This window comes from Manis pentadactyla, chromosome 1, assembly GCF_030020395.1.
Source record: "Manis pentadactyla isolate mManPen7 chromosome 1, mManPen7.hap1, whole genome shotgun sequence".
NCBI classification, from domain to species: domain Eukaryota; kingdom Metazoa; phylum Chordata; class Mammalia; order Pholidota; family Manidae; genus Manis; species Manis pentadactyla.
In genome coordinates, this window is record NC_080019.1 from 174,765,324 (window position 1) to 174,793,089 (window position 27,766).

At 37.2% G+C, this 27,766-nt stretch overlaps 1 protein-coding gene across 1 annotated transcript; it reads left to right on the plus strand.

The window, feature by feature from the left end:
- The first annotated feature begins 12,037 nt into the window (after positions 1-12,037).
- Positions 12,038-26,729, plus strand: TEX55 (testis expressed 55). Its single transcript, XM_036883357.2, has 3 exons — positions 12,038-14,803; positions 15,368-15,514; positions 26,668-26,729. The coding sequence occupies exons 1-3, from the start codon at positions 14,087-14,089 to the stop codon at positions 26,716-26,718; spliced, it is 915 nt and encodes a 304-aa protein (XP_036739252.2). The 5' UTR covers positions 12,038-14,086; the 3' UTR covers positions 26,719-26,729.
- The last annotated feature ends 1,037 nt before the right edge of the window (positions 26,730-27,766 follow it).

Here is a 27,766-nt window from a genome sequence, read left to right on the forward strand (position 1 = left end):
AATGCCATGCAAGAAATCTGGACTTTGATCTACCTGCCTTGAACAGTTCTTGAAAAATATACAAGAGGTCACAGTAAGATTCCACCTTTTATAAAGAAATATTTTGCTGTAATTCAGAAGATAAACTCAAAAACAGAAAACTAAGGTCATGGAAATCAGTGTGAAGGTCACTGCTATGGCGTAGGGAAGAGAACCTGAACTCCAGCTGTAATAATGACAACAGAGAAAAAGGCACCAGTATAAGACTTTCAAACGGAAAACCAAAGTCATTCAACAGTGGATTGATTATAATGAAAATAAGAGAGAATAAAGAGATCTCTGAGCTTTCAAGTCTGGGCAGCTAGAAAGATGTTGAAGTCAATTAGGCAGAGATCACAGAGGAGACAGTTTGACATTAATTCCCATGTGTTGTCTATTTGCCACATGTAGCTAAAAAGACAAGTTGTTCTAGTACCCATCTCTTAGAAATGTTGTAATTTATTATCATTTAACTAAAGGTACAGAAGAGAGATCAAAAATATGTTCATGCTCCAACTTATTTAACTTCTTAGTAGAATCTAAGACACATAATGCCTCTGTCTTTAAGGCTTTCATTGCAAAATAAAATGGCAAATCCATGATAAGTTTCTAAGGTCCATTTTAGATTTAAATGTTATGATTCTTTAGTTCTGCAATTACTTAAGAATATATGTTTGAGTTGACATCCAGTAGGGACCTGATAATCCAGGTAATCTAGAGTTTATAAAAGATATGGAAACTGTTCATAAAGAGGGGAAAACTAAAATCATGGAAAGGTAGAAAGCATGAGATAACAGAATTCTATAGAAATACACAAGGGATGAAGCCTGTGGACAGTTGCAGGGAATCTAATTATCCCATCTTATGGAATGACACAACCACCTACCCAGTTACCTAAACCAGAAGACACTGTCATGTCATCTTTGACTCCTTCTTCCTCACTACCCATCCTTCCAACTGATAATATTTCTAACCCATCTACATCTACCTCTCTCCATCCCCACTACCATTTCTCTAACTCAGCTCATCATCTCTTACAGAAATTATTTAAATAGCCAAAGAAAAATTAGTCATTTTTAAAAGCGACAGTATAAAACTCATGGTATGAAATTACATGTTACAAAATTTACAAATTACCATAAGGTATACAATAAATATTTCCCTCCCATGCCTGACCTCCAGTGACATAATTCCCTTCATAAGAGGAGACCAAGTTGACGAAAGTTGTGTGTCCTTCAAGAGATATTTTACACAAATAAAAGTCTATTTTCCTTACAAAATACATAAAGTTTTCTTTCCCCATTCTATTCACTCTCTTCTGGACCTTGTTATATCATTTAATGATACAACTTGGAGTTCATTCCATGTAAGTATACACAGAGCTCATTCTTTACAATAGCTGCACTGTATGAATATATTATGCATACATTGTTTTGCTTTTACAATCTTTTGCTTTTACAAATGATGTTGCAATGACACTCACTTTATTTCTCACATTTGCAAGTATATCTGTGGATTTACTATAAGCTTATGTTTAATCCTCTATTTCACTGGACAATCTATCTGGACTCCACACTATCAATAGTGATTAAATTAGTATACTTTCATTTCCTTTCTGCTCTGCTTACTCCAATGCATAATTTTCATGGATTGTAAGATTTTTTCTTACTTACCTTTAAATTTTTAAACATATTAATGCTTCTATTACTTCACTTACCAGCTTTAAGTAACTTTTGGCTTCCAAATATGGAAGGTGCTTACACAACCTTCCATTGTTTTCTCCCACTTGTTATCTTTTGTTTGTTCTATCATTTCCACCTTGCCTGAGTTTATAAATTTCATTCTAACCATAATCCCCAGTTTTATTTCTATCTTGATCCTACATTTAATTATATTTATGCATCACTGACACTCCTTTGTCATAGTTTCTCCATTCACTTACTGGTTTTTGAAGTTTCCCCTTTAGAATCTTCAAGAAAGCCATCCACCATTAAGACTCATGGAAATTACATTCTCTGGGTTTTTGCATATTCAAAGATATCTATTGCCTTTATACTAGACTTGGCTGTGAATACATTTCTTGAATTTACATTTCTTTCTTAAGGAATTTTCAGCCATTCCCATTTCCCAGTATTGACTGTGTCTGTGGGGAAATCTGAACCAGCCGGTTTTTTCCGTATATGAAATTTGATTTTTTGCCTAGTTGTACAGAAGAGTCTTAATCTTTGAGGTCCAGTCATTTTGTTAGTATATGGTATCAGTGCTGTTTTGTGTTTCAAATTTTCCTGGGATGCAGTATGCCTTTTCCATAAATAGATTCAAGAACTCTTTGGTGGTTTTGGGGGGAAAAAATTCCTGAACTATATCAATTTCATCCATTCAATATGTACCCATCAGTGTGTGTTGGATCTTCTATAACTTTTCTATCAATTACTTTCATCCCTAATCTTTTAAACTTTTTTCTAGATTCTGTTCATTTTTTCTTGCTTTTCTTAATTCTATCTATCCTCCATGTCTCTAAAGTATTCTCAGTTATATCTAGTCTTCTTTGCGCTACTTCTAACAGATTTTCATTCCTATAATAGTTTCCTATTTCTTTCCTGAATTCATTTTTCAATTCCTTCCTTCATATTCCAATCCTCAGTACATCTTCCCTGAGTCTTTGGAGAGCTCTGTTTTGAGTTATTTATAGAGAGATTTCATGACTGAAGTCTGTTGTGTTTCATCCTCTAATTCATGATGGCAACATACTTGGTTAAAATTTTTATCTGCTCCATTGAGACTTTTCTCCTGAAGAGAATTTTCTTCCTCCTTTTGTTTTGCCTGTTAGATAATCCTTTCCTCCTCTTTTTTTTTGTGTGTGTATATATTATACATATATATTATATTTATGATTTATTTTTATATATGTATATTTATTTATTTGACTTTCTTTTTTATTACTGTTTATATTTAAATATGAATATATTGAGTTCTTCCCATGGTCACTATTGGTAGGAATTTTGTAAAAGAAAAGCACCAGGACCATGCTCCAGATCAGTAGAAATTCTTCCTGGTTCACAGTGACACTCCTCGTGACACGGGGTTATGTGCATGTTTGCTTTTACTGCCCCCCAGTCAATAAACATCAGTTGCTCAGGTGCTGGTTTAGTGTGGAGTCTCTTTTCTCTATCCTCTCTCACCAGAAAAATTTCTTTCGCCCTATGTCCCCTATAAAACAAAATATAAAACTCAGTGTGAGAGGAGAGAACCAAGATGGTGGCCTGAGTAGAGCAGCAGAAATCTCCTCTCAAAACCACATACATTTTTGAAAATACAACAAAGACAAATCTCCCTAAAAGAGAGACCAGAAGACACAGGACAACATCCAGACCACATCCACACCTGCAAGAACCCAGCGCCTGGTGAAAGGGGTAAGATACAAGCCCCGGCCCGGCGGCACCCAAGGCCCCTCACCCCAGCTCCCAGTGGGAGGAGAGGAGTCAGAGCGGGGAGGGAGAGGGAGCCCAGGACTGCTGAACACCCAGCCCTAGCCATCCACACCAGAGCGCAGACAGACAGTGTGTGGTGTGCTGGATACTAGGGAAACAGGACAGTAAGACCTGTGAGCGGGTCCCTGCAGCCAGCGCCCCTGGGACAAAGAAAAACGAGTGCTTTTTAGAAGTCTTAAAGGGGCAGGGACCCCACAGCTGGATGGAGGTGCCCCGGAACACCTAGCCTAGCAGCAGGGAATCCTGGGGAACTCTGGGCACCCAAACCCCCACAGCGCAGCTCAGAGGCCCCTCACTGCAATAAACAGCCTCCTGCCTGTTCCGCCATATTGGAGAAGAAGCCTGAGGCAGGCCACGCCCACAGCAACTGCAGAGCTAAATAAACTCCATAGCAGCCAGGCAAGATCAGAAGCCCCATCTGCACGCAGCTGCCCAGCACAAGCCGCTAGAGGCCGCTGTTCTCCCAGGAGAGGAAGGCCACAAACTGGCAAGAAGGAACTTTCTCTTACCCAACACACGCCAGCTCCCCACAAATATATCTATTGCCATGAAATGGCAGAAGAAATTGATACAGACCAAGATCACAGAGGCAAACCCTGAGAAGGAGATAGACCTAACCAGTCTTCCTGAAAAAGAATTAAAAATAAAGCTCATAACCATGCTGATGGAGCTGCAGAGACATATGCAAGAGCTAAGGGATGCAGTCCGGAGGGAGATTACAGAAGTGAAACAAACTCTGGAAGCATATAAGCAGAATGGATAAGATGGAAGAGGCCATTGATGGAATAGAAACCAGAGAACAGGAATGCATAGAAGCTGACACAGAGAGAGATAAAAGGATCTCCAGGAATGAAACAATATTAAGAGAACTGTGTGACCAATCCAAAAGGAACAATATCCACATTATAGGGGTACCAGAAGAAGAAGAGAGAGAAAAGGGATAGAAAGTGTCTTTGAAGAAATAATTGCTGAAAACTTCCCCAAACTGGAGGAGGAAATAATCGATCAGACCATGGAAGTGTACAGAACTCCCAACAGAAAGGACCCAAGAAGGACAACACCAAGACACATAATAATTAAAATGGCAAAGATCAAGGACAAGGACAGAGCTTTAAAGGCAGCTAGAGAGAAGAAAAAGGTCACCTACAAAGGAAAACCCATCAGGATATCATCAGGCTTCTCAACAGAAACCCTACAGGCCAGAAGAGAATGGCATGATATATTTAATGCAATGAAACAGAAGGGCCTTGAACCAAGAATACTGTATCCAGCACGACTATCATTTAAATATGAAGAAGGGATTAAACAATTCCCAGACAAGCAAAAGTTGAGGGAATTTGCCTCCCACAAACCACCTCTACAGGGTATTTTAGAGGCACTGCTCTAGATGGGAGCACTCCTAAGACTAAATAGATGTCACCAGAGAAAATAAAATCACAGCAAAGAAAGCAGACCAACCAAATACTAACTAAAGGCAAAAAATAAAATCAACTACCCACAAAAGCAGTTAAAGGAAGCACAAAAGAGCACAGAATAAAACAACCAACATATAAAGAACGGAGGAGGAGGAATAAGAAGGGAGAAAAATAAAGAATGACCAGACAGTGTTTAAAATAGCTCAATAAGCGAGTTAAGTTAGACAGTAAGATACTAAAGAAGCTAATCTTGAACCTTTAGCAACCACGAATCTAAAGCCTGCAATGGCAACAAATACATATCTTTCAATAATCACCCTAAATGTAAATGGACTGAATGCACCAATCAAAAGACACAGAATAATGGAATGGATAAAAAAGCAAGACCCATCTCTATGCTGCTTACAAAAGACTCACTTCAAAACCAAAGACTATAGGAACAAAGAAAGACTGAAGGAACAAAACAGCAGCAGAATCATAGAACCTAAGAATGGACTAACAGTTACCAAAGGGAAAGGGACAGGAGAGAAAGGGAGGGGAGGGAGGGATAAGGGTGGGGAAAAAGAAAGGGGGCATTACAATTAGCATGTATAATGGGGGGGGCATGGGGAGGGCTGTGCAATACAGAGAAAACAAGTAGTGATTCTACAGCATCTTACTATGCTGATGGACAGTACTGTAATGGGGTATTTGGGGGGGATTTGGTGAAGGGGGGACTCTAGTAAACATAATATTCTTCATGTAATTGCAGATTAATGACAACAAAATAAATTAATTAAAAAAAAAAACTCAGTGTGAATCTCCCTTCATTCGTATTGAACCTACTTCTCACGGGCGTGAACAATGTCTAGGGATCCTCCCACAGACACAATCCCCTTTTTCCAAATAAGGAAGTGTTGGGTTTTTTTCTACTCAGACTATAACATCTGTGCCAGTTTTGCCTGAAATGCACAGAAGCAAGCAGTATCTTTCCACATCTGCTTACACTCCTGTTTGACTATAACTGCCCTCAGGAACCCTTCCTCATATATTGTAATTCAGATTTATAGATTTCATCTAAGGTTTTTTTCAAAGATCGAATTTGCATTTCTGTTTCTTGTTATCTTGCATTGATTTCTGAGAGATGAAGAATGAAGTGCCATCTTTACTTGGTCATTTTTAAAATATAAGTCCCTACTTCCCATTTTCTCCTTCAATCTATTTTCTCAATTACAAGAATGATCTAAACTGTAAAACTGGTCTTATCAGTACCATGCAAGAAACCCTTTTATGACTCTGCATGCTCTTGGCATAACAGCCAAACATGTCTATGATCTGGCCTCATACTCACCTATTAGAGCATAATGAATTTATTTTAGTTGATCAAACTCTCCATAATCTGTTCTACCTCCAGGCATGCCATGAGCTCTTCTCTCTGCCTGGAATATTCTTCTGACACTGACCAGTCCATTTACTTCTTAACTCTTAATAACCCTTCAGCTCTCAGAATAATAATAGCAAGTTACTATTTTTTATTGTTTACTAAGGCACTATGCTGACCAACTTATACATATCAACTCATTTATTTTCCTAGGAAAACAATGAAATGAGTACCATTACAGTCTCCACTTTAATATGAGAGAAGTGTGAGAGATAAAGACTAAGAAATCTCCCCAAGTTGGCAGAGCTAGTAGATGCTGGAACCACAGCTGGACCCCAGCCCTCCAAAGGTTCCACCACAGCAATCTGACTACACATTATGCTACTCTAATGTCGCTGCTCCACACCCTCAACTCTGGGTGAGGCACCTCAACAACATGCCTCCATGGGGTTTGTATCGCCCCCATCGTAGCTCCTAACACAGTGTACTGTGATTTCTTGTTTTCTTATCAGAGACCTTCTAGAATATGAGATTCTTGAGGTTAAAAACTGTATTTTCTATTGTATCCACCTTGCCTGACACATAGCAAGTGCTCAATAAATAGTTTTTTAAATGAAAAGTTCTTTTTCCCAGGATTGAGAAATGGGAGACTCTTTTTCATCAGTAGGAGAAATGTGAGAAAAGAAGCCCTTACTTCAGCTAAGTCCTGGGAGATAATAACTGCTAATAGTATTAAAATTTTGTCAGGGTCAAAGTCACTCACCAGTACGAGAAAAGCAGTCACACCAGAGCAAAATTCCAACCAGAAACATCTCCTCTTCTTACCTGAGAGAGGCAAGGAAAATGAGAAAGGAAGATTCTGTGTTATGATAATATAATACATAAATTTCATATTTTTAAATTAAAAAATAGTTGCTTTTTAAAAGACCTCTTTGGATACATGATTTGATACAAAATATTAGGATGAGAACCATTTCATTAGACTATTCAGTCACACTGGATCTTTACCAGATTACCTAAAGCTAAGCCAGTTTAGATTTGCATGAGATCACCTACAGCTGGGACAGTATGTGCACGGGATCACATACAGTAGCACGGGATGCGTGCTACTCTGTGTCCCGGCTGCCACTATCCAGCAGCCCTGGCCTTCCTTCTCTCCTGTATTATTGCTGTAGTAAGTCATCCACATCAATCTCAACAGTTACCAGAAGAGTAACACACTCATACAATCATCCTTACAAAGCATGGCCCATTTGCCATAATCAGTAAGGAGTTAAATGTCACCATCTTTTTGCTGATTAGGAAATCACAGACACACTTGGGTTTTTTTACTTGGAAGATGGCATTTGCTAGTTTTCTTCAATAGATCTAAATCTGTAATCTAGGATTAGACAATGGTTTCTTAAATATGACACCAAAAGCACAGGTCATGAAAGAAAATATAAATTGGACTTCATTAAAATTGAAAACTTTTGTATTTCAAAGGAAATACAAAATCAAGAAGATGATAGGTAAAAACAAATATATGGCATGGGAGAAAATATTTGCAAAGCATATATTTATATGATAAACCTTGAGAACACGTTAAGTGAAAGAATCCAGACATAGGCTATATTGTATGATTTTATTTATGTGAAATGTCTAAAATGGACAAATCCATAGATACAGAAAATGGGTCAGTGATTGTCTAGGGTTGGGGTGAAGTGGGGGAGGAAGTGGGGATAGGAATAGGGAATGACTGCTAATGTGTACAGGATTTCTTTATTAAGTATTAAAAAATGTTCTAAAATTAGATTCTGGTGATGGTTGCGAAACTCTATGAATATTCCAAGCACCACTGAACTACACACATTAAATGAGTGGACTTTATGGTATGTGAAATATGTATTAATAAAACTATTTTTTAAATACATAATTATGTAAAACACTTAGCCTTGAGCTTAAAGAACAAGAAATTCCCACATACCAACCAAAGAGAACAAAAAGCAAAAACAAGAGAAAACTGTCTTCCCTAGTGCAAACCACAGATCCTTCACTGGGCTTAAGGATAGGCAGGAATAACACCCTAAACTGGGTTGAGTTGCTTTCACTTTGGTTTCCTCACAAAGCAATAAACAGACAGGGCAAAGAAGAGAAATGAGAAAGGATGCAAGAGGGTCTACTTGGTTCCCCATTCCCCCTTTGCATGTCATGGATGCACACCCCAGTTTTAGAGGTCTTGGCAGCCCTTACAGAGTTAGACATTACAGGGCAGAGGAGCACCAAACTGTAAACTCACTGTCTATGTTATTATAGGCTTAATCCCAAAAATGACTCACAATAGAACTGATAAACAAACTTTAAAAGGCTATGTAAATCCAGGGAGAAGAAATCCCAGGGCAAAATACCTCTAAAAACTGAAATCAATCAAAGGGAGAAATAAAGTTTAAAACCCGTTTATTGCTTACAAACTGCAGTCCAGCACCATCTCTCTCCTCTGCTCCTGAGGAAGCAAGCAAGCAAGGAAGGAAGCTCCTCCCTTTAAACTGCTCAGGTTCAGACACGCCCTTGGCTGCCCAAGTAATTACCCACTGACATGGAGATGAACTTCTCTCCACCCCTGAGGATAAGTAAATGAACTAAAGCAGGTGAGATATTCTGGAAATGTTACAATTTTACCCACAGGCTGTTTAAAGAAACACTGACAAAACATGTTAGAAATAAAGCATATCTAAAAACAAACAAGAAGAAAAGAGAACTCAGTATTGGAAATTAAAAAGGAGACACAGAAGCATAAATGGAGGAGATTGAAATATTGTTAAATACTTACACTCGATACATTTTAAATTTGAGAGGAAATGGAATATTTTTCTAAGCAGTTGGATAATCAAAAATATTTCAAGTAGAAGGGGAAAAAAATTTAAGTACACCAAAAGAATAAATTGGAAAATCTATTGAAGATCTACATACAACATAACCATAACCCTCACCCCTCAAGGAGCCAGGCCATGTGACTTTATAGGTGAGTTTTAGCAAAGATTGAAGAATGGAGTTCATATAAAAATGTTCCAGGGCACAGAAAAATCAGTGAGTTGCCTAAATTATTTTATAAAGCTAGCATAATCTTGATACCAAAACTTTATAAATATAAAACAGGACAAGACAACACCAGACCATTCTTACTGGTTAATAAAATACAAAGATCCTAAATAAAATAGAGCAACTGATTCCAGAATTATGTGAAAAGACAAATACAGGATGACCGAATAAGGTTTATTCTCAGAATGCACAACTGATTTAACATTTAAAAGTCTACTGATGTAACTACATGAGTAAATTAATGGAGACAATCATACAATCGTTTCAATAGATTCTACAAATTATTTGATAAAATTCAAAAGCTAATTAAAGTCCTTTATAAAATGAAAATAGAAACTTCCTTATCGTATATATATACATCAAAGACCAAAATTAAATATTGTGATTAATGGAACATTCCCATTATATTCAGAAATAAAATGAAGACATCTGCAATCTTCACAACTATTAAACATTGCTTGAGAGTTCTATTCTAAAGAATAAAGTATAAATATTATAAAGTACTGAAAAAAGGATCATTACTGTTGCCTACTAAAAAAAATGAAACTGACTGAAAATCTCTTTAATAAGAAATTTAAAAGATGGCAGGGTAAAAGAGAACCAGAAATTATCCTTCCTACTTATCAGCATTAGCCATTTAGAAAATATATTAAAGAGAAAAGAATCCAAATCACAACCAGATTCATAAGTTGAATAACTTTTTTGAATAAATATACTCAACATAGAAAAAAAAGTTCTAAACATTACCAAAAGGCATGAAAAAAGACTTTAGTAAGTTTACACTGAAACTCATTACAACCACTATTTACCTGCATCATTAAATTCTTTGTAAGTATTCTATCATTTACTCATCTCAACAACTCAGATGAGTCATTGTGTTTACTGTCATTCTACAAGTGCAGACACTAAAGATCACAGAGGACAGGTCACTCTCCTAAGGACATGCAGCCTGTAAATGGTGAAGGCAGGATTCAAATCCAGTTTTGTCTGCCTCATGGCCTAGGGTCTTAGTCATTATGTAATAATAAAAAGATTGAAAATTAAAATGGGTCAAAAAAACCAATCAGATAACTGAAATGATTAAGGGACAGGAGATGAAGTCTGGGGAAATTGAAGAATGTTTGTTCTGCCTGAACAGGGCAACTGCTATACTCATCATGTAATTGTGGATGTGTGGAACTGTGGTCCAGTAGGGACAGATTTTGCAATTCTTCAAAAGAAGCTGGAAATCTCATGTAGATATACAGTGCCCCATTTTCAAAACTTTTTAAGAGGGGATGGAGAGTACCATCAGTGAAAATGGCAGAATAGGTAGCTCCAGGGGCTCGTCCTTCCACAGAAACAATGAAAAATAAGCACAACCTATCAGTCAACTTTGTCAGAACTTTAAATAAAGGTTTACAGCAACCAAATGATGCTGAAGCAAGAAAGAGGCAATGTAAAAACAACAGGAGAGCATTGCAACATTTTTACCTGTCCTTAATGTCCACTTCTCAATTTAGTAGCAGTTTTGAAAACAGCAAACCAGGTGTGGAACCCTAGCCCCCTGTTCCAGAGGGAAAAGAGCACAACACACCTTGTTCTCTAAGAATTCTGTTTGTCTGTTTTGACTTGTCTGAGGGCCACCTGAAGAACTGACTCAAGGTATCTCTAATGGATATAATATCAAGACAGAAGAACAATAAAAAATACAGGACTTGAATCACTCCACACCAATAAGACCTAACAGGTACATGAAGAACATCCTACCCATACACATTCTTCTTATGGAATATTCTCCAAGATAGCCTATTTATTAGGGCACAAAACAAGACAATAAATTTTAAAAGACTGAAATCATACAAAGTTTCTTCTCTGAACACAGTAAACTGAAGCTAGAAATCAATAAGAGAAGGAGAACTGGAAAATTCACAAATGTTTGGAAATTAAACAGCACACCTTTAAATAACCAATGTGTCAAAGAAGAAATTACAAGGAAAACATAATACCTTGACACAAATGAAAATGAAAACACAACATACCAAAACTTATAGGACATAACAAAGAAAATGCTTGTAGGAAATTCACAGTTGCAAATGCCCACATTAAAAAAGAAAAAAGACCTCAGATCAATAACCTAACTTTATACCTTAAAGAACTATAAGAAGAGCACACTAAGCACACATCTAGAAGATGAAAGGAAATTCTAAAGAATAGAGCAGAGATAAGTTAAAGAGCATAGAAAAACAATAATCAACAACAAAAAAAGTTGGTTACTTGAAAAGATCAACAAAATTGACAAACCTTTAAGCTAGACTGACCAGAAAAAGAAGTTGTAAATAACTAAAGCCAGAAATGAAAGTGGGGACTCTACCAACCTTATAAAAGAATTATAAAGAATATAAATTAAAGCAAGATACTATCTTTAATTTATTAGAGAGGCAAAAATGAAAAACATATACAGAATTGATGTTGGTATAGGGAAATAACATTCTCAAGTATTATTGGTGGAACTATAGATGGGGTCAACTTTTCTGGAGGGCACTTTTAAATATACTACTTTCAAAAGACCAGAACAATTCCAAAACTACAAATTATTCCTAAGGACAAAAATAGGACAAACTTGTAAAATGTACAATGATGGTCAATGCAGCACAGTCAAATACAACAAAATTAATTCATATAGTAGCTTACATACAAACTTTTAAAAACTGCTCTTTATGAAGCACATATAAGCTAATTATACGTATTATCCTATTTAGTTGTCACAAGAACTCAGCTATTGTATTATCTGCATATTTATCTGCAGATGAGAAAATTGAAGTTCAGAGAAATAATGAGATTTGCCTGAGCTTAACAACCTAGTAAGTGGCAGATACATAATTAGAACAAACTTGGTCAGACCTCAAAAGCCAGTTCTTTAATTTAGATCACATTTACTGACAAGGAAGAACATGTATACTATAGTGCTAAAGGAAGATGCAGTTCATAGAACAGCTGCACAGTTTGATTCATTTTGTAAAATATACACATTCCATTAGATATTAGACATGTAGATTTACATGGGGAAAATTCTAGAAGAATATACATGAAAATGTTAATAAAGGTTTCCTCAGGTATTCAGAAAATTTTTTTCTTTATTCTTGTTTTTCTTACTTTTCTACAATGATTACATTTAACCTGTAAATGGAAAAACAAATCTACAAAACCAATGCCCTTTCGAAGTTGCAAACCATAGCCTATCACCTATTTTACTCCAAACGCAGCATCCAGTTGCTCCATACATTTTAAATATGGCAGATCATCCATATGTTTATATTCAACAAACACATCGTGAGCACCTACTACATTCTAGGTACTGTAAACATGAATGATCTTACTTTGGTGTACTTAGAGTCTCCTTTCTGCTCCCACGTGTGGCACCAAGGGTACCCACCTCCTCACACGTTGATCACAACTATTTGCATTTGGCTTTTGTGCCTCATCTCTAATTACCAAATGCAATTAAACCTCTATTAAAGGAATATTTAGCATTCTAATACCAACCCAGGGCCTGGCTCAGGAACCTTAGGCTTTGGAGAATCACAGTCAGATGTCTCCTCAATCGGCACCTCTGAATGCCCTACTCCTAAAGGCAGAGTGTGCTGGTGTCAAGAGGATTTTTAAGGCTGATTTTCAAAAAGAGAGGGTCAGATCTCAAAGCCTGGCCTCCACCATCAAGGGCAAATTCCTCACTCCTTCAATGTTCCTTCTCCTGTCTTCCCCATCTACCTTCCTCCCTTTGTTTCCAGAACTCTGGCTCCTAATCCTCGCCCTCTCTTCTGCTGTTAAGACCATTGGATGTAGTGATTTTAGAACCCATCCTCACTGTATCTCCTCTCATTTATCTCCTCCAGTCATTTATGTCTGATTCAGCAAGAAAACACGTTGGAGCCTCCCAGCCCCGTTTCCACAGCCAGGACAGCCCTTCCCAAAGAGGAGGAAACCAGAGGCTCACCTGTCCCTGGAGACAAGGGAAGAGGACAGCAAAACTCTCCTCTCTGGTTCACTCATTGTGAGGAAAGATCAGTAATGTGCTAACAAGATTAGGAAGGGCTAAACCTGAAAACAGGACCAGCCAGCACTTTGTTGAAAGGCCAGATTTTAAAATGGCTTAAAAACATTAAAAGTAAAAACAGAATTTGGCATCGTCACCAGAGAAAACCGAATACCATTTTCAGCAGGCCCAGTTACTAGCCCAGAGCCCAGCACTCACACCGCGGGCATCACCGGGATCAGGCAAGTCGGTCCCCGCCGCAGCGTGGGTTTGAGCGGACGGGACAGGAACCACGCTCGGACGTGCTGCCCCCTGGTGGCCGGGCGCCTGTTGGGGGCGAGCGCGCGGTGGGTCAGAGGCGTGGTACCTGCGCGGTGTCATTTCCCACGCGCCTCTTGGGGAGGGTGCCACGCAGGGCCCAGAGGCCAGCGTGGGGGCTCCGCCTCTTCTCAGGGGAAGGGGGTCCGCCGGCGCTGGCGCCACAGTGCACGTCAGCCGACGCCACACTGGGGGCTGCTCGCGGAGTCCGAGGCAGCGCACCCCCGCTCCCAGCCGGGCGTCGACCCGCGCGCCCCCCCCCGGAAGGACCGCGCTCCAGGCGGGACAAAGCCGCGGGCGCCGTTGTTCGCTCAAGAAGGTCGCCTAGAGGACCCAGCCCGGCCCACCCACAGCCTCTGGCAAGCTAGACCAGTCAGGGGAGAGGCAGAAAATGGAAGAGCCTCCGGAAGAGCCTCTGGCCGAATCCTTGGCACCTGAAAGCCCGGTCAAGTCCCCAAATGACAGCCACATGGTGGGCCAGGAAGACAATGGGCAGAACCAGGACGAAGAGGAGGCAGATGAGCAGACTTATCACAGAACAGCTGACAGGGCTATCCAAAGAGGGTCCGTCCAGGTGGATCCCAACCTGTCTGGCCAAGTCGACCGCAGAACATCTGAAAAGACTCACCACCAAGCGTATGAGCAAGCTACCAAACTAGCTGACTACCAGACTGCTGACCCGGCTGACAGCCAAGCTGATCACCTTCCGCTTGACAAGGCACTCTACGGTGACTACGCACAGACTGACCACTTAGTGGATGAAGGGGACGCACACACAGAAGACAACCTGCTTAACTATGGCCTGCATGACCAGTCTGAGTATGAAATATTTCCCCAGTTTGGTGACATCCAGGTCAAAGAGGCTGACCTCAAAGTGCAACCTTCTAAATTGGAGGCTACCCAAGCAGACCTCAAGGATTCCAAAGCTTCGATTGAAACTGATACTGAGAGAGCAGCTGATCTGCAAGCATTGAGAATGTTTGATGCCAGAATCACCACTGATTTCCAAGGACAAGACCAAGTCTATTCCCACAGATTCCCTGACATCTCAACCAAATTGGACTATATCACAAGTCAAGAAAACACCGAAGCCATGGAAACCAAGCCTGTAGGTTAAAGGGGCATTTGATAACCACCTGGGAGGTTGGAGGCTAAGCCAGGGGCCTGTGCTGGTGGTATGGGAGTCCAGGGATGGGACATGTTGGAAAGGAATAAATACACATGTTGTGGTGTGGGTGTGTGATCCATAGCATTCAGGAAGGGCAGGAGAAGGGTCGGAAATAAAGAGGTGTTGCCTTCTCTGCTACCCTTCCATCAGGAAGGACCAATGAACCAGCATTTAGGAGACCAGGGTTTTCAAGTCCTGGTTCTGCTGTTAACTCTAGGACACTAAGGCACTTCCTCTCTCTGGGCTTCTACTGGAGAAAGGAATTTGGAGTCAGTTGGATATCTTTGAAGGGAAAAGCATCAGAAGGTACCTCCCAGGACTTGCAGTGTGTTATACTGCCTGGAGGATTAGCCAGCTCTCTCATAACAAAGGGTCATTTCTCTAACTCCTGGTGTTCAAATCCTATCAACACCAGATTCCACTGATAACAGCACCAATCACAACAAAAATTCCTGGGGCTTTTCAATATATTAAAGATTTTTGGGGTGCATATTTCTATTTCAGGATGGTATTTCAGTACACCAAGAAGGAAGGAGTTTTGATGCATATGATCAAACTTATAGGAATGGGTTTCCTCCTATAGTATATGAAGATCCTTATCAAGTTGCACTACATTACATGGAGAAACACCGCATTCTACAAATATTCCAGGTAAACCTCTCAAACCAGTTCTTTAATTGTGAGTTCTACAGTAATTGTAAAAAACAAATTTTGACCAAGCTTTCAAGGGGTACAAGAAAGGGCCTTTGCTGTAAAAGAGATAATGTCATTGAGGAGTCATTAAGTGCATTAAGATGTATTAACCAAGATCAGTAAATGATAAGCACCAAATGAATGATACTACTATGATATGAAAGCCTTCAGAGGGATTAGAGATCAGGTAGGTTTGTTGGTAGGCAAAAACATGGCCACAGGTTAAAGTTTGAGCCAGACTAGGAAGGAAGGAGAAAACATTGGCAACTGAAAAGGAGAGAAAAAATCTTTCCAGGCAGGAATAGAATAACTTTCAAAAGATGACCAACCTGTGACCATCTAAGAAATCACACTCTTCTTTTTTTTTTTATTAGTAAGGTATCATTGATATACACTCTTATGAAGGTTTCACAAGAAAAACAATGTGGTTACTAATTCATCCATATTATCAAGTCCCCTCCTGTACCTCATTGCAGTCACTGTCCATCAGTAAGATGCCACAGAGTCCCTATTTGTCTTCTCCGAGCTACACTGTCCTCCCCGTGACCCCACACACACCATGTGCACTAATCATGATATCCCACAATCCCCTTCTCCCTCCCTTCCCACCTGTCCTCCCCCACCCCTCCCCTTTTGGTAACCACTAGTCCCTTCTTGGAGTCTGTGAATCTACTATTTTGTTCCTTCAGTTTTGCTTCATTGTTATACTCCACAAATGAGGAAAATCGTTTGGCATTCGTCTTCCTCTGCCTGACTTATTTCACTGGGCATAATACCCTCTAGCTCCATCCATGTTGTTGCAAATGGTAGGATTTGTTTCTTTCTTATGGCTGAATAGTATTCCATTGTGTATAAGAAGAACCACATCTTCTTAATCCATTCATCTACTGATGGACACTTAGGTTGCTTCCAGATCTTGGCTATTGTAAATAGTGCTGCAATAAACATAGGGGTGCATAGGTCTTTTTGAATCTGAGAAGTTGTTTTCTTTGAGTAAATTCCTAGCAGTGGAATTCCTGGGTCAAATGGTTTTTCTATTTTTAGTTTTTTGAGGAACCTCCATACTGCTTTCCAAAATGGTTGAACTAGTTTACATTTCCACCAGCAGTGTAGGAGGGTTCCCCTTTCTCTGCATCCTCGCCAGCATTTGTTGTTCCTAGTCTTTTCTATGTTGGCCATCCTAACTGGTGTGAGATGATATCTCATTGTGGTTTTAATTTGCATTTCCCTGATAATTAGCAATGTGGAGCATCTTTTCATGTGCCTGTTGGCCATCTGAATTTCTTCTTTGGAGAAGTGTCTGTTCATATACTCCACCCATTTTTTAATAAGGTTATTTGCTTTTTGGGTGTTGAGGCCTGTGAGTTCTTTATATAGAGTTTTGGATGTTAACCCCTTGTCGATATGTAATTTACAAATATATTCTCCTGTACTGTAGGATGCCTTTTTGTTCTGCTGATGGTGTCCTTTGAGAAACTACATTCTTTAGGGTAAAAAATAAGTAGTTAGAAGTTGCTCCTAATTCTTGAAATTACACATCTTATTGACCTCAGGATAAAGCATGACATTCCTTGGCCAATATATAGAATCATAAGAGATTGTCACATTTTAAAATTCTTGTTGCTTGGTGGGTTTTTGTTTGCCTGACATGCTTATTTTTAAGTTAATATTATCAAGCAAGGTATATATATGTATGTAATAATGTGTACATGAAGTTATTTTGTGGTTAGAAAAGTGTAAAGTAAGAATGGCCTGCCTGAAGTGAAAACATTTAAACTGAGGAAGTTTAAGTTTAAGGAATAGGGTATAAAGAGCACAGATTTTGCGATCTGTTAGCCCAAGGCTCCAACCTAACTTTGTCACTCCTCATCTTTGTGATTTGGGGAAAATTAATTAACTTCTGTGAATCTCAGTTCTTGGTCCCCTCCCTGCCTCTGTCCCGCAGATAAGGGAGGAGACACAATGAGACAGTGAAGACCAGAAAGGGCCAGCCAGGGGACTCAAGGCTTAACAGCACAAGAGTAATGCCGAAAAGGCACTCCTCATATTTATTGAGCAAATGAACCCAAACATCCAAAGAATTTTGAGTAGGGGGTTAAACACATGATCAACACACAATCATTATCTGACCTTGAGTCCAGCCTTAGGGAGTGATCCTCCTCAAGGACACCGAAACCATGTGAGGGCAGCCACGAGTTATAGGAACTGTGTTGTCTTTACTCATTTTGTTATTGATCATGCATCTGGAGTTGTAGGAGAAACAATCAGGTCATATGCATTTGTACATTTGATTTCTATATTACTTGATTTATGTATTAATCCCATCAATCCCACACTCAGTTTCCTTATATAATATAGGGACAAGTGATTTTAGTTCATTAACCCTGCTCTATGCTTTTGTTTTCTGAAGATGTCCTTTTATGGGAGAGTGCTAATGGCTGGGTTCTCTGGCTTCAGTGAAAAATGTACTAATTATTAAGGTCAAGGATGAAAGCTGTTGAAAAAAGTAGATATCTAGCCATTCTATTAATAATTTTCTTCTTCTGTTGGGAAAAACATGCAGTGTTATAAGAAAAATTAGTTCTCATATGTGTGCTCAAGAGAAACATATAAAATTGGCATGGGTATATTATACAGACCATGAGTATTTTACACCTGAAATTTGTCCTTTTGTTATTCCCTGCAAATGAGAATTCTACTTGCTTCATTATAATTTGGGGGGTTATTCAACAGCAGCTAAAGTATGGAAGCAAATCTCTGAAGTTTTTTAAGTGCTTTCTCACTTTTTTGTTACAAATACTGAACTTCATTTACACCTTTTAAAATCAAATGCCTCAGAAGGAAGGTTCTATATAAAATTCTATAGTGTTTTTAAAATTTTATTCAGAAGACTTTTCTTCAACTTCAAAACAAATAATTTACTAATTTCTCAGTCTAGCAAGATCACAACTCTCAAAACAAAAACTTTCTTAATACATCTTTGATCTTGGAAACTTAGAAAAATATCCATTGCTATTCATTACTAAATTTTTATTCCTCCAAATTTTACTTTAACTTGCCTAATTTTACCAGTAGTAAGAAAGTAATTTGTCCCTTGTAGGTATATATGAGTATTTAAAATGCTATGGTACATGTTAGGTTATTGTTTTAGGTATAACCTGACCACATAATTTTAACTCAGAACCGGAATGTGATGCCTTATCCTCTCTCTCAGCAGATCACTGAAAACTTAGTCTATGAAAGACCAGAGGACCCCCTGAGTTTTATGCTGGGCCAGGTATGGAATAGGAGAAAAGAACCACCTTTTTATTCTGTTTATTGTTAACTATAGCACACACACAAGAACACAAAACATGTATAACTTAGTGAATTGCCATGAAGTGAGCATATTTGCAACCACCATTCAAGTTCAAAAAAGTAAAACATTTGCTGGCATCCCAGAAGCCCTCTTGGTGCACATATCTCTTGGTGCACATATACACACATTTCTCTTCAGTATATACCCAGAGAGTGATTGCTGGATCACAAGGCATGTGTTTGCTCAGCTCTAGTAGATTATTTCAAACAATTTTCCCAAGTGATTGCACCAGTTTACACTACCAGCAGCAGTATGTGTTAAAGTTCTAGTTTTATATCCTTTCCACTTACATCCCACACTTAATATTATCAGTCTTTTTATTATTAGCCATTTTGATGGGTAAACAGTATTAAGTCACTGCAGTTTCAGTTTGCTTTTTTCTGATTACTAAGACAGTTGCATACGTTTTCATTTGCTTTTTGGCCATTTGGAAATACTTATTTTTCGATCGTATTGTCTGTCTTTTTTCCCCCACTCATTTGTAACTGTGTTCCTTATATTTTTGTTATGAACTCTTTGTTGCTTGTGTTTGTTATAGGTATCATCTTCCACTCTCTGCCTTCTCTTTGTATCTCTTCAGGGTATCTTTTGATGAACAGAAATTCTTGATTTTGATACAATCAAATTTTATAACCTATTCACTTATGATTAGTATTTCTGGTGTCCTCTTTTAGAAGTCTCTCCTTAGCCCAAGTTCCTGAAGATAGCCCCCTATATTACTCTGTTGAAATTTGTTGGTGGGCTTTATTATTTTTTTGTTTTTCAATTTTGTTTGCTTTTGTCTTTTACATTTATATCAGATCAATTTGGAACTGATTTTGTGTAGGGTGTGGAGTCAAGCTTCATTTTTTTCCAAGCAGACATCCAATTGACAGAGCACTTTTTATTAAAAAGACCAGTCCTTCCACACTGCTCTTTGATTCCTACTGTATGTTTGTCTATCCTTGCTCCAATACAAGACTGTATTAATTAGTATTCCTTACAATAAGTCTTAATGTTATTAATATTCTTCTTTAAAAATGTCTTGGATGTTCTTAGGCCTGTGCATTTCCATATCAGTATTTAAAATTACGTGCATGCACACACACACACACACACTCAAAGCACACACTAGTGGAATCTTTATTGGGATTGCTTTGAAATTGTAGATCAATTTGGGGAAACGTGACAGCTTGAAATAATGAGTATTTCCAATCTTTTATGCCCTTCATTTATTTAGGTCTTTGATTTCTCTCAGTATAATTATTTGCACAAACATTTGATAGACATCATGGATGTTTCATAATTTCAATACTAGTATAATTAGCAATGTTTACCATTTCAGGTCATAATTGCCAGCTATTCAACTACAGCTAATTTTTTGTTGACCTTGTATCCACCAGCCTTACTAAACTCATTAATTCTAATCATGTATTTGTAGAGACTTTGGGCGTTTCTACATATATAGTCATATCACTTGCAAATAATGACAGCTTTATTTGACCTTTCCAACCCTTATCCTTCCCCCACCCTTGTCCTATTATGTACTGTATAGCGTCTCTTTGCCCTTTCAGGTCCACACTCCTCTCTTTTCCACCCTGCAAAGAATCAGTATGATGTAGATCAATTGTCAGTCCTTCTGACTTCAGTTTGGGTTAAGCAAACGGGAAACCCTGGAGGAAGACTGCAAAGCTGAAAGAGGATGAGATTAAGTCTGTTCCGCTGGCCTTTTCCCTGGTGATCTGTCTTGAGTTCCCTGAAGGTCACTACTCTTCTCAGGCATCTCACTCTAAGTGATCTTTGCTTCTGAATTCCAGTAATGTTCCGTCCTCTGACCTTCAAGGTTAAGAGGTTAATTCAACTTTTACTAGCTCTGGATTATTGCATTATCTCCTATGACTCCCCTATGACTAATTCTTTTTAAATGGCCCCTTTATGAATAAGCCCTCACTGAATTCTTCCATTTTGAATGTGTCATCTGTTTCCTCTTGGGACATTCATTGACACTGTGTACTGGTTAGAGATCTCCAATAAATTTAATACTGAATACAAGTAGCTATGGTCGTTCACCTGGATTGCTCTTGATCTTTAAAAAAAAAGTTTTCACTCTTTAGCCACTAAGTGTGGTGTCTGTTTTGTTTTACAAATACTATTAATTATGTTAAGGAAGCTCCCTTACCATATATGGTACCCGCTTCCTTTCTCCCCAGATTGTCTTGAAGGAAATCTCAGTCACCATGCTATTCTCTCTCTTACAATATTTTTTATTCAAATAATCAGGTCATTTGTCCTGAAGAGTTTCCCAGTCTGGCTTTTGCTGATTACTTTCCAACGATATCATTCATTATGTTCTTCTGAACCCTATATTTTCTGTACATTGCTGGTTGTATCTAATGGTTTCTTCACATCCAGGTTCAGTTTTTTGTCTTATAAAGACTCCCTTGTAGGTGCTCTTCTCTCTGACCCCCCATTGGTGCAAATGAGCCAGGAATTAATGGTCTTTTCTGCTGTAAGCAGTTATTAATGATCATTGCTTGACCTATTAATTCATTAGGGATTGCAAAATGGTGATACTCTAATTTTATCTTCTTTTTTTTTTCACTTATTAGCCATATTACATCTCATTAACTATTTGGTCACCCTAAGGCACAGATTACATAGGAAAACAGGTAAGTGACTTTCTCTTTATTTGTTTGCAGAAGCCTTTCATAGACTTCTCTAAAGGTGACCAATGTTTTTAACATGATCAACTCATAAGTTTAAACATACTTCATGTATTTTAAGCCCTTATAGTTATTATTCTTGTTGATGTTCAGATTTCCCTATTTGAGGCCAGTGGGAACTTTTCTGGGTGACTCCTAACACCTTTAACGTTCCTTGTAATCTTTAATCATTTCATTGTTTTCTGCTGTAACAAGATGTTCCAGAAATAGCTTATAGTTTTCCTGCCCCAAATCTTCAAGCAGCCATTTCTTCTCACCAAATCTTGATCTGTCAATCTTTTTAATTTTGGCCATTCTAGTATGTGTATAGTGCTATCTTATTGTAGTTTTAATTTACATTTCCCTAATGAATAGACATGTTGAACATTAGAGAAATTATCTGGATAAATGTAAAAGAACACACACACACACATATGTGTGCACATATAAACATTTATTTATGTAGCTTTATATACATATTTCTATATATCATATACAGAAATGTGATGTTTTTACACTTTTTCAGATAGTTTCTAGTTGTAATGTTCTAATGTTCAACGTGTCTATTTATCAGGGAGATAACAAAAAATATACATATACCTTTTCATGAACTTATTGGCCATTCATTTATCTCCTTTAGTGAAGTTTGTGTTCACATCTTCTATCCATTTTTAAATTAGGTTTTTATTTTCTTCTTAAGGTACAAGAGTGTTTTATATATTCTGGATATACCAGTCTATTATCAGATAAATATATTGCAAATAGTTTCTTCCACTGTGTAACTCTCCCTTGGTTTTCCTTTCAGTGTCTTTCAAAGAGCAAACATTTTTAATTCTGATGAAATGTGATTCGCCAACCTTTCCTTTCAGAATTTGTGCTTTTTTGAGACTAAGAAATGTTTACCTAACCCAAGTAACAAAGACATTCTCCTATGTTTTCTAGATTTATCATTTATACTTTAAAATTTAGGTCCATGATTCATGTAGTTATTTGTGTAAAGTGTTGTATTCATTTTCTTATGATGCTGTAACAAATTATTATAAACCTAGTAGCTTCAATTAATACAACTTTCTTACAGTTCTATAGGTCTTACAGTTTGGTACAGGTCTCCCCAAACTAAAATCTAGGTGTTGGCAGACTGTGTTCCTTTCTGGAGGCCCTAAGGGGAAAATCCATCTCTTACCCATTTGAGTTATTGGCAGAATTCACTGTTGCACCTTAAGAAAACGACAACCTAATTTAAAAATGGATAGAAGACTTGAACATACACTTCACTGAAGGAGATAAATGAACTGAATTTGTAGGACCACGGTCTCCATGACATGCTGACTGTAAGCTGAGGCCCATTCCCAGTTTCTAGCAGCCACTGTATTCTTTGCTGCTGGTCCTCTTTCTTCATCCTCAAAGCCATTGATGATTAGTGAAGTCTTTCTCATGTGACTTGAGTTCTCTTCATCAGTCTAGGGTTTAATCAATTTGGTTGAGTTTTCAAAGAACCATCTTTTGGCTCCGTTAGTATTCTCTATTGTTATCTTTTATTTCAATATCTCCTTTCCTCTTCCTAATTTTGGCTTACTTTTTTTTCTAGCCTCTTAATGCAAAGCCTTAGATTATTGATTTTAGACTTTTCTTCTTTTCTAATATAGACATTTAAAAACGTATTTCCCTCTAAGCACTGCATTAGTTGCATCTCACAAATCTTGATGTTATATTTTCATTATCATTCAGTTCAAAATATTTTCTAATTTCTCTTGTGATTTCTTCTTTGACCAGCTATTTATTTAGAAGAATATTGTTTCATTTCCAAACATTTGGAGTTTTTCTAGATATTGTTCTTGATTTCCAGTTTAATTTTGTTGTTCTCTGTACAATTTCAGTCTGTTTCCATTTATTAAAACATTTTTGTGACCCAGTATATGGTCCCTCTTGGACAATGTATTATATTCACTTGAAAAGAATGTGTTTTCTACTGTTGTTGTTCTGGTGTTCAGTTAGTTTCAGTTAGATCACAGAAGTTCGTAATGTTATTCAAATCTTCCATCTTATTGCTGATTTTGTTGTTGTTGTTGTTTAGGACCATCTGTTTGTTAAATAACCCACATTCTAAGAAAGAATTTACATTTTTTAAGTGGTTGAAGTAGGAGGAGGAGGAGGAAGAAGGGGAAAGGAAGAAGAGGGGAAAAAAGAGAAGATTGGGTCAGAGAGAAAGGAGGGGAAGGGCAGGAAGAAGGGGGTCTCAGTAGCAGTAACAGAGATAATATTTGTCCTGCCTAAAGTCAGTATTATCCAGGCCTTTTCAGAAGAAGTTTATACCAACCCCTGGTATAAACCTTAACATTTAACCTAATTATCAATACAGTTTAATTTAGATTTCCCATTTTATTGCTTGTTTTTAGTGTCTGTTTTTTTTAATTCCTCTGTTCCCCTTTCATTGCCTTCTTTTAGATTATTTGAATAACTTTAGTATTCGACTTTATCTATTGGCTTTTTAACTAAACCGCATATTATTTTTTAATGATTGCTTTTGGGATTACAATATATATCCCTAACCCTTCACGGAACAAAGTTAATATTTGTATCACTTCACATCAAAAGTAAACTATAATCATATAGGACCCTTTACTCCCATCCACTGTCCTTTATGTTAAACTTCTTACATGTATCACTTTCTACATATATGAAAAACTCCCAAGACAATAATATAATTATGGATTTAAATAATCATGTATATATATTAAGGAACTTAAGTAGAAAAAATCTTTTTACATTTATCCAGATAATTTATATTTCTAACGTTCTTCATTCATTTGTGAATTTTCAAGTTTCTCTCTGAAATTATTTCTTCAAACAGAAAATCTTTTTTTAGCACTTCTTGTATTACAGGACTGCTGGCAATGAACACTCTTAGTTTTCCTTGGTTAGATTCAAACTGTAAGCTCTCTCTTGCTTTCTGTGGTTGTTGGATCATAGCTCAGGCCAGTTCTTTAAGCCCTTGCTGCACTGCTTTGAATCTATCCTGCAAGTGCACGATTCAAGCGTCAGCTTGAGGCTTATGCAGAGTTCACATACATTTGGGGAATTTCTTCCCTTTTCTAGGATTCCCCTTCACTCTTCACATCTGGCCAAATCAATCAGGTTACTTCCCCTGATTCTTCCATCCAGAAAGACAGTCTTTTGGAATCTTAGACAATTCTGAGCAGCCACAGCCAGAGCTGTCACTGGGTCAAAGTTATTCCACGTTGGTCACTCGCTCCAGTTTAGATTCCCCTCCCAAATCTGCATGTCTTTGCTTAGTGTCCAGAGCATTCAGGGAGTTGTGGGGTTTTGTGTGGTTTGGCTTTGGGTTTGTTTGTCTGTATGCCTGTTTGTCTGTCTGTCTGTTTGTTTTGGACATGGGGTTATATTTTATCATAGTACCTAACTGTTACTTGTGGGTTTCATTTTTAAAGTGCTTACTCTTTCATATGGGAAGCAGATCTTCCTTTTTTATATATAACATATGCACTTAAAGTTTATCACATAAACTTCACTATGTGGTATTTTCACTTCATTTAGTTCAAAACAATTTTTAATTTTCATTATGACTTCTTCAACTGATGGGTTTGAGGACATTAGATTAGTTATATAAATGATCAAATATTGGATTTTCTAGTTGCCCTTTGGTTAATAATTTCTAAGTCAGTTGTATTTGCTCATAGAACAAGATTTTAAATCTTTGAAATGTGTTAACTTGTTTTATGACAGCATAAGGTTAATTTTTGCCTTCTTCCTGATCATAGAGAAAAGCTTTCATATTTTCATATTTAACTGGGGTTGAAAAAGATTTATTCTGTAATTATGGGAAGTGTTCCAAATATATCCATTAAATCAGATTTGCTTAACATGTTTTCAAGTCTTGCAACATAATTGTGGATTTGCCTATCTTCTGTATTTCTGTCAATTTATGCAGTGTATATATAGTTGAGGCTATGTTATTAGGTGCCTGTGAATTTAATATTCTTACATCTTTCTGGTAAACTAAACCTTTTACCATTAAAAGGTATAGCATGAACACTGCTCAACATTGTTATGGCTATACAAGATTTAATTTGGTCAATATTTAAATGGCATATATATTTCCATCCTTATTACTTTTAGCTTTACTATGTCCTTAAGTTTTAGTACATAACTTTCATTTGTAGGTTTCATTTTTTAAAGTGCTTACTCTTTCATATAGGAAGCAGATCTTCCTTTTTTATATATACTATATGCATTTAAAGTTTATCACATAAACTTCACTACATGGTATTTTCACTTCATTTAGTTCACTTCATTTAGTTCTTATAAATAGCACATATTGTAATTTTTTATCATTATTCAAGTCTAACAAGCTTTGAATTAGACCATTTAGCCCATTTTTATTTGATATTATTAAAGATATATTTGGATTTAAATCTTTTGTCCTACCACATACATCTATTATGTCCTACCTGTTCTGTTTTTTTCCTCCACTTTTTCCTTTCTTTTATCATTCCGCTTTTTATTACTTTAGATGTTAAACTCTCTTAATTTTTTCTTGTTTAAAATTAGGGTGACTTTTAAAAATTAACAGACTTCATTTTTTAGAATAGTTTTAGGTTTACAGAAAAAATGACCAGAAAATATGAGTTCCCGCTTAGTCCTTTTCCCTTCCCCCACTCCCCAACTCCCGTCCTGGGTTTCGCCTATTAACATCTTACATTAGTGTGATAATTTGTTGCAGTTGGTAAACCAATATTCATACTGCGCTATTAACTCAAGTCCATGGTTTATATTATGATCCCTCTCTTTGCGTTCTATATTCTACAGGTTTTGACAAATGTATATGATATGTATCGATAATTACTGCCCTAATAAGCCTCTTAATATTTTTAATGGTTCCTCTAGAGATTATAACATATATTCTTGACTTATCAAAGTCTAAATTATTTGTATTAGGTCAGTACAAGGACTTCTGTATTTTAAATTGCTACATATTTTAACCCTACAAAATATGGTAATTCCAAGTAGACCAAAATTGCAAGTGGAAAAAAATTATTTTTCATTCTCCTCAGGTACAGGAAATGATAAAACACAGAGACAAATATGAAACCTACCAAGAATGAATCTCTCCTCAACCGTCAGTGTCAATACTACATTCTGTTTCTCACTATGAAAAATGGATTTTGAAAGGTTGTTGGTAGTGACTCTGCCTAAATGTGTTCTTAATTTTTGAGTAAAAATCTATAGAGTACCTAGTTGCAAAATTCACACAGCGGTTACAGATACCTCTGGCTAATCATACAAAAACAGACACATGTTATACTTACCCATGCATTGATAATTAGGTACCCACTCGTCCAAAGCACTTAACAAGTTCACAGATCCCAAGGAAGATCAAGAAAAGAATATTAGCAATTTGTATGCAAGTCTCATAAAGCATACAAGTCTATCATGTCTCCAAGCCTTTCACAGAATTTTTAATTAGAACATATATGGAAAATAATTTGCAATAGCACTTTTTCTCCCTCTTATGTAAGGTGATTGTTTTAATATCTCTTTTCTTGTTTCTTAATACCTCCAATATATTTTTACTATTTTCCTTTCTGACCCTGCCTGTTATATCCTGCCATTAGTAGATGTGATTTAATCTATCCCTAGGGATAGTTCTCTTCTGATTAACATACAGCAAAACACAAACATGCTATACTACTCCATATACACCCGTGGGAGAGGTAGAATGTCACTTGCTCATTACCTTTGTTGACTGAACAGTGTCTACATTATGTGGAATGTGTAACCAACCAGTCCAACTGGTATTCAAAAGCAGAAAGCCTTAACGTGGTCTGTCTAATAGGACAGTATCTGCTCAGCAATCATAACTGAGATGATGATCATCTGATACTGTTTTTGTGAACTGAACCTTTCATTCAATTTCTACTTGAACATTAAAGACGACTTGATTCTTTATATTGTTTAACTGGTGACTCAGTGTGATTCCAATTCTCTTTTAACAATGATGCATACATCCTACTTTTTTATACTTGAATTTCATTTCTAATAATTATACAAAAAATCTCCTTGTAACTCAAAGCTTATTTAATTTTTTTCAACAGTCCACAAAATGTACATGTGCTTAGGTTCAATAAATGTTCTCAGATAAACAGCTTTTCT

What these genes read in the sequence shown, in the direction of transcription:
- TEX55 (XM_036883357.2), top strand. Translation starts at nt 14,087, where the DNA reads ATGGAAGAGCCTCCGGAAGAGCCTCTGGCCGAATCCTTGGCACCTGAA. An exon ending in AAGCCATGGAAACCAAGCCT is followed by an intron (nt 14,804 to 15,367) that starts GTAGGTTAAAGG and finishes TTTCTATTTCAG; the next exon opens with GATGGTATTTCAGTACACCA. An exon ending in GCATTCTACAAATATTCCAG is followed by an intron (nt 15,515 to 26,667) that starts GTAAACCTCTCA and finishes CATTCTCCTCAG; the next exon opens with GTACAGGAAATGATAAAACA.